The sequence below is a fragment of the Leuresthes tenuis genome, unplaced genomic scaffold, assembly GCF_036924035.1.
Source record: "Leuresthes tenuis unplaced genomic scaffold, fLeuTen1.0.hap1 SCAF_5, whole genome shotgun sequence".
Classification (NCBI taxonomy): domain Eukaryota; kingdom Metazoa; phylum Chordata; class Actinopteri; order Atheriniformes; family Atherinopsidae; genus Leuresthes; species Leuresthes tenuis.
Genome location: NW_027325359.1, coordinates 10302662 through 10310454, shown reverse-complemented (window position 1 = coordinate 10310454; position 7793 = coordinate 10302662). Strand labels below are relative to the sequence as shown.

Sequence of the window (7793 nt, the reverse complement as noted above, 5' to 3'; positions counted from 1 at the left end):
AACCAACAATTCCAGCGACCAACTGTTCGAGATAAATACTTTTTTACTTAGAAGGTACAGGTTACTCAGGTAACATTTTTATGGTGTAACTTTTAGTTTTATCTTCACTGCGTTTTGGTACTTCTGCTGAAGCACGTCTTCTGAATACTTCCCCTGCCAGGACAGCATATATCAGCTCTTTTGCATATTACCAACAGATGATGATAAAATTAAATTAATCTAAACAATGAACATGCAATTCAAGTTCACTTGTTAATGCACCTTATGGTGGGCTTTTTCCAAACAGCTGGTCAGTCACACCCACAGATTCCCAGCAATGTCCTACATACAAGCCCTTCGCCATACAAGCCTCTGTTTGAGGCCTAATATCTATTCAATAAACCATTTTCAGTTTTCAAAAAAACTTCTGAAGCAAATCTACCCAATTACAACATATTGACTTTTATATTTTATAAAGTTTATGGAGAACCTATTTGACAGTTTTAGATTAATACCAAACAATGGAAAATGCTAAACTGTACCAAAATTTAAAGCCTGAATGGATCTTGTTCTGACCCCACGATGCATTATTATCTAATACTAACGACGGCTGGATCATGGGATTAATTCCAACTTCACTATAAACCTTCAAATATTCTACTGGCTAAAAAAAAAGGACGAAAGAGATTCATTTGAGATTTTGCACGTAACATCAAATGACAGTACTTAGTTTTGGGTATGTTGAATGTGATTGCTCAGTCACAATAATATTCAATAACCACGCTATGTAGGAATAAACAAATGCAAATAAAAAGCAGAAAGTATGACTAGATGCTCTGATCTGGTTGGAGATGTTTGCATATAACCACAACACGGCCCATTTGATTCTGACTAGAGGACTTTTCTACGCGTCATACTCCCCTCTGTCCCATGCTACTACTGCACCTGCATTTTTTTTTACTTACAACTCGTTCTGCTCTCTTTAAAACATATAATACATGCATTTAATGTATAGTGTTCACAGTGTGAGTCATACAGTGAAAAAGAAAGAGGTGAACAAAAATCATCAGAAGCTGAACCTGTTGGAAACGCTGAAGGTGAAGGAAAACATGTTCAAATTATTCTGTTGATTGATGATTACAGGCCTGCTATCACAGGACATACGTGGGCTCTAGTACTGTGAGTAAACAGTACCTGAATGCAGGGAAATACACCGATCATTTGTCCCGTTGAAACCAGAGCCTCAAAAAACACCTGTTTTACAGTAAAAACCACAGACCAGCTTTGATAACTGTGTTATAGTCGCAAGTTGAAGTATTATTTCATTTAAGATTCATTCTTTGCTTCCTTCTGGGAGCATTATTTGGTTTGGTTGGATGTTTGCTTTACCCAGAGGTCATGAAAGTGCACACAGAAGTGATGTGGTTCTGTTCTGGTGACATTTTACAAGCATCAACTAACTTGTGACCTTTAAAAGAGCCACATCCCCCTGATAGGTGTCTCAACAGAGGGCTGAAAGACATATAAGCTAAAATGTCTTTAGTCTGGGAACTTTGCGTATCAACTTTCCTCGCCGCTATAGTTAGAATAAATGTCTGCCCGCTTCTTACATATTGTTGGCGGTTAATGATAACATGTTACATGATAACATTTTCACACAATGTAACATTTCTAAGATTCTTGACAAACCAATGATAACATTTGACCTCAAACCTCATCACTCCTCCACAGGAGCACACAATGACTCACAAAGATCTGTAAAACAGACATAGAGCACTATGTAGAGTATGTTGAAATTTTAGGTGATGTTACTGTAACAATAGTTAGTCATACGTGGAACAAAACAGTGCTGTTATCAATGATCTCTCATCACCCCTGCGCCAAAGATTTCTATTAGATGAAATAAACAAAATTAAATTACAATCGTACTCAGCTACTGTTACATATCCAGGGATCAGTGTTGTACAAGTAGTATGAATGTGGTGTGAGAGCAGAGTTGGAGCAATGTTCACACTGGAGAGGGTTGAAATAAATCTGGTATGACAAAGTCTTTCTGGTTATTGTCTCTCCCCCACAGGGAGTTCCAACAACTCAGTGCTAAAACTAATGGAGATGATTCATGACAACAGTCAGACTTTTTTTCTTCTTTTTTTTTTGTTTGTGAACCACAAAAAACAAACCTGGGAAATATCAAATATTCTCATGGAGAGCCTTGCTTAACCCCCCCCCCCCCCCCCAATGAAAACAAGCTCCCTAGATGTTTCCATCCTTCCATCCATCCATTTGGTCCTGTCCTTCCAACTCTGACATGAAACATCACCTGCTGACGCAACTTTTCTCCCGTCACGACGGTAATCTAGCACCCTGTGGGTACAACGTCTCCTGTTGCAAACCACCGCTTGTGTGCACAAACCATGGTTTCTGTAAAGCCTGCTTTCCGTTTCTCTGAAGCTCTAGCTTTGTTCAACAGCCTTCAGCTGTCTTTTTTTTTTTCTTATGCAAATTAAGCTGTGTGAAGTCTGCCGTGCCGTTGCCGAGTACCTCTGCTTTCCAGACCAGTGGAAAAATGTGTGTAATTGTAAATGTCATCTGTCTATATCTCCCGTGTAGGGTCACACTTTGAGCAATTTCAGTTGGAGATTACAGACGGTTCAGAGGTTGAGAGAAGCATTTTAATGTTTGCTGAAATGACACCAGGGTCAAACCACACACTGGCAATTTCAAGGGCAGGTATGTACCCTCTCTGCTAAATAAGTGCTCTTACAAATCCAGAATATAGCCTTTACAATGAACCTTTTTTACCTTTTATTTTTGTTTTTTCAGGGATTGAAAGGAACTGCTGTGCACTGTACAGACAACAGAAAGCCAGACCAGACAATATCTGCTATTTTTCGCAGTCCAGACAAAAGGATCTAAACTGTACAAAATCCCCCAGCTTCAAGACCCGTCTGAAGTTTTGTTTCAAGGTAAGAAGTGTGTCGAGTTCTCACTAGAACCAGTAACTGACTCCTTAAATCATTAACTTATTAACCACATTCCTCAATGCAAAGTTTTTCTTTATATCACTGTGATATGACAGCAGCAAAAAAAAAAGGATTACTGTTGTTGAGTGAGATGAAACATTTCACATTTTGGGTCCTTGACGGGGTTTAATGGATTATTAGAATGGAACAATCTAATAACATGAAACAGTAAACATCGAGCATGGAGAGCAAACAGGAGGGGTTTTTTAGTGCAGCACCAGCTTTTTACTTCAACAAGAACACTAGGCTGCTTTCAGGCTCTGGTTGACGCCTCCCGGAAAATAAGCAAATTATATTGCTAAAAGTCTGACTCATGGGACGCATTTGGAAATGAATGCTGGTTGTCTTCACCGGACGCCTGTGCTGTTTTGATCAGGATCGGGTGAGGATGGAGCAAAGCAAAGAACCAGCGGTGGACCCTGCTGCAGAGGGGATTGAGGGGAGACTCAGAGAATTGGCATCAAAGTGGTTCATAGATACTCAAATTCCACTTATCGTCAACAACGGCCTTTTCCCCACATGGTTCTTGGGCTTCATCACCAGAAGGTTCGTATGAATTAAGAAAAGAAAACAGTTCTCAGCAGGTTTTACTGTCTTTATGAGTCTAATTTGTACAACCATATCACTGTGATGATGATGATATTTACATAGACTATCCATACATATTTAATTGAGATGTTGTTATTATTACGTAAAACATAGCTTTTTATTTTCATATTTACTCATTGGAGAAGGTGTTATGTTTATTCAAGCCCTTGACCCAGTTTTTGTGTAATGGAAAGAGTCCACTTTGCAACACACCCACTGTCTCCTATCGTCCTTTCCTCTGGCAGACAAAGACGCCTACATAAAAAGCATGAGGGACAGTTATGTGTGGGCAGTGGCAATGATGGCAGGTTTATAGAGAGGGCTTGTAACAAAATAGGTTTTCCAAAGAGAATAGAATAACTACTCCTGTCTCTGCTCAAAATATGTTCCTGTGAACCAAAGGGGCTTAAAACACTTTGATAATAAGTTTTTTTCTCCATCTGCAGGGATGCTGAGGAAATACTCAGGGAAAAAGAGCTGGGCTGTTTCTTGATTCGTCTCAGTGATAAGGCTATTGGATACATACTGTCATATAAGTGAGTACTGGTTTAATATAAACAAGCTATTGTTCCTAAATATATATATAGAATTAATGATATATAAAGTAGTAGAATTTATTCAACATTCAAGTAGGTACTGCGGCATATTTATTCATTAGAAATCAATGCTAGCTCCACTAATCTTATGGTATAGATACATTATTTATATTTATAGCAGTACTATAAATATCCTATGATAAATAATAATAAATATCCTAAGTGTCAAATTCTTTTTTTTGTTTCTTGAATACTGCTTCCTGGCTACATACTTTTTTTTTTGCCTGAACTTATCAGTGGATATTAGGTCATAAAAGTCACAAGCTGGATGCCTCGTCTATGTCTGAAGTTGTTTTCGTTCCCACACAGGAAAGAGATGTTTTTATTTCACATCTTGGTTCAGTTATGTTCACCAAATTTTTGTTTTATTTCAGGCAGATATGTCTCTATGATTTTGAATTGAATGAAACACTGTAGATACATTTTCAGAATGCTCTAGCTGTAACAGTCGGCAAATAAAAGAATGTGTTCTCAGCAGTGAAAACAATTTTTTTTTCCCATTGCAGAGGAAGGGATCGGTGCCGACACTTTGTGATCAGCCAAAGTGAGACGGGAAAGTTTGTAGTGTGTGGAGACACTGAGGGACACAACACTGTGTCTGAACTCATCGAGTACTACAAGACGAGCTCCATTGAACCGTTTGGAGAGTACCTGACATCTTCGTGTTTTGAGGTAAGCGAAAACTTGTTTTCAATTCTTCAAATAAGACTCATCAGTGATGATGATCTAACAGATGTTTTTTTTTTTTATTGCAGGCTTTCAATGAAGAGCTGTATGATATCATCCAGGTCAGCCCAAAGGATAAACCTATTACTGCTCTCAGAAGTGCAAAGACATTACAAAAACAGCAGATTAACTCGACCACAGAGCAGCAACCGTCACGGCCCGAAAAGAGCAAGAGAATTCACGAGGTATGTTACTCAGACACTTTGTGCTTAAGTTTATTGCATTTGTATCTATCTGAACACATATCTCTGGCTTGTGTTGTCAAACAGGAAGTACCCCCTTTGCCAAGGAGGAGCAGGCACCTCGACAGTGGTGCCTTCAACGACCACGATAGTGTTCTATACGCTCAGCTCAGGAAGCAAACACCCAGGGAGATACCCAGAGTCCAACAAATTTCGCAAGAAAATGTACCTGCAGCAAATCCCGGGAAAGCTGAGAGGTCAACAATGAAGGACCAGAACGATGGCAGATTTAGTTCTCCATCAGGACCAGAATCTGTTTACTCTCAGCTCAACTTGCTGGACAGTAAAAGCAGGTCTCTGCCGCTGCTGGATACCCGTTCTAATGAGGAACAGTCTTACAGACTGAGCGTGCCGCCTGACACCCCACCAAGGCTTTCCCCCAAGCCAATCAGACAGGCCCCCAGCTGTACCCCATGGTCAGAAAAGACAGATTTGTGCAGCGGACCAAAAAGCAACCACAGCGCGGACTTCATGAATGACAACACAGTTTATCAAAAGGCTGGCAAGCGCAACAGCCGCAGTCCAACATTCTTTGACAACAGATTGACACCAGAGCAACACACTGATTCTGTGTATGCTGAGGTCACCAGTGAAGCCCCCACTTTCACCCATGACAGCACATATGAGCTACTTCCTAACCACAATGAGAGGCCCAAGCTGAAACCCAACAGAACCACATATTGGCCTGTAGAGGAGTTCAGACACAAAGATAACCCCTCTTCCTGTGGATTAAAGGTTAGTAAATTGCTTTTATTTAATTCTCTTTTGTACCTAAAGTTCAGCTCTATATATCTGATCACGATATTTACATCCTACAGAATGACAAATGGAAATGGCTCTTCCCCGAGGCCAAGAGGAAGTGGTGAAGATGTTCCCCAACCAGCAAACAAGAAAACTGTTAACTTAAGTTCACACACTTTACACTACTGTGCAACTCACTAATATTCATTCCGTGATAACTTCTTTTTTAACATCAGAAACCTACTGCTGTATATTTGCTTTTGGAAATGTATTTATTTAAAAATTGATTAAGCACTTAATCATCCTATTCCTTTCAATGTGAGCCGATGTGTTAAATAAACTGAAATGTCATCGACCTGTTTCATTAAACAGATTACATTAAAAGAAAGTTTTTTTTTAAATTATTTTCGATTTTATAATTATAGTTGAGTAAAAACTACCTTAGTGAGAGCATGTTTCCCGTGAAACAATGGAAAAGTGGAGTAAAATCATGCTGTTCCGTCTAGAGTCAGTGATTTACAGTGAATGTTTTGCATCACATCAGACTCATTTAGGTGTTGAGGAATGGTTTGCCTTCAGTGGCAAGTTTTGATGTCATGGTCTACTATTATAGATTTCCTCATAAATTACTGTGCATAGAAAATGAAGGGCTTTGAAATCGGTGTACCTATGTGGAGACGTCAAACTACAAACACGTACCGAATCAAGATACATGGGAAAATGAACCTTACACGGTTGCTGTCGCTACTTTGAGCTGCGTGCTCCTGTTGCGTAGTTCTCTTTCACTGTTTTTTTTTTTGTCACAAACACGAGGAACATTCTTGTAAAACATGAGGTCTCACAGACACTTTCAGAGGGGAAATTCATCAAAAGCCTCATACCTGATATTTTGAAGATGTTTCTGCTACCATCAGAGTTGCACTTCATTCAGGGCCTCTCAGGAAACCTAATTTGCATACAGATTTCAAATGTCTGTATGTGGCAGTAATGGGGAAATGTGCTGAAAGTGCTGAAATGTCATTTATTATCTTTCACCATCTGCTGCTTTTTTTCCTTTCCTAATTATAATTTCAGTGTACTTACAGTGTATCTGTACTTACAGTTTTCCTCTCAAGGAGTTAAATATAATAAGAGTCTGCAATTTGTTTTTTGAAGGGCTTAAGGGACAGAAACTAGGAAGTAAGGTGTTTGTGATATTTCTGCCACCTGCTCTTTCACAATACAGAACCACACAATAAAGTGTCACTGAAAAATGGACGATGACGTTGAAGTCACCGCTAATAAATGTGACATCATAACTGCCTGATTGTGTTACGATGGGGGGGTGTCTGAGGAACAAGTACATGAGAAAATACTCCCACAGTGTTATAAAATCTCAAATTTATGAGCGAATCATAGAGATGTGTCCAAAACTAAGATTCTGAAGTCCATTTGTTCTTAAGCTTGAATGTAAAAACAATTAACGGATAAATGAATGAAAAGATAAATACATAAATGAATGAATAAACAAATAAATACAAGGTTGACCAATTTCTTTGGCAGAATAGTATATCTGACAATAATTTTAAACACTTACCAGGGTCAACGGCATTAAACTAAATTACGGTACAGTGCAAATCTATGATTCATGTATGGTTTATAAGTGTTGAGGCAGTTCGGTTTAAACAGTGTCATTTTTCATAAACGTTTGCTTTATGAAAAAACTAAGATGCATAAACTTCTTAAGCTTAAGCTGTTTGTAAAACCTCTGCCACGTCAGGCTGTAAGGAGGAGGGCCACATGTCAAATCAGTTAAAACAGATGCTATCTCATAGAGTGAAACCAGTGTGAGTCTTGTGCACTGCTTTGCCCACCTCAGCCCCAGAAACAGTTACTCACACTTATGGCTGCTTTACAGC

The 7793-nt window shown here is 39.0% G+C and overlaps 1 protein-coding gene across 1 annotated transcript; it reads left to right on the top strand.

Annotated features, from left to right (window-relative positions):
• The first annotated feature begins 2468 nt into the window (after positions 1 to 2468).
• Positions 2469 to 6283, top strand: LOC140307130 (uncharacterized). The gene is made up of 8 exons (XM_072385890.1): positions 2469 to 2709; positions 2803 to 2945; positions 3379 to 3548; positions 4037 to 4126; positions 4693 to 4858; positions 4942 to 5097; positions 5182 to 5889; positions 5973 to 6283. The coding sequence occupies exons 1-8, from the start codon at positions 2562 to 2564 to the stop codon at positions 6018 to 6020; spliced, it is 1629 nt and encodes a 542-aa protein (XP_072241991.1). The 5' UTR covers positions 2469 to 2561; the 3' UTR covers positions 6021 to 6283.
• Positions 6284 to 7793: the final 1510 nt, after the last annotated feature.

What these genes read in the sequence shown, in the direction of transcription:
- LOC140307130 (XM_072385890.1), top strand. Translation starts at nt 2,562, where the DNA reads ATGTCATCTGTCTATATCTCCCGTGTAGGGTCACACTTTGAGCAATTT. An exon ending in GGATACATACTGTCATATAA is followed by an intron (nt 4,127 to 4,692) that starts GTGAGTACTGGT and finishes TTCCCATTGCAG; the next exon opens with AGGAAGGGATCGGTGCCGAC. An exon ending in TGACATCTTCGTGTTTTGAG is followed by an intron (nt 4,859 to 4,941) that starts GTAAGCGAAAAC and finishes TTTTTATTGCAG; the next exon opens with GCTTTCAATGAAGAGCTGTA.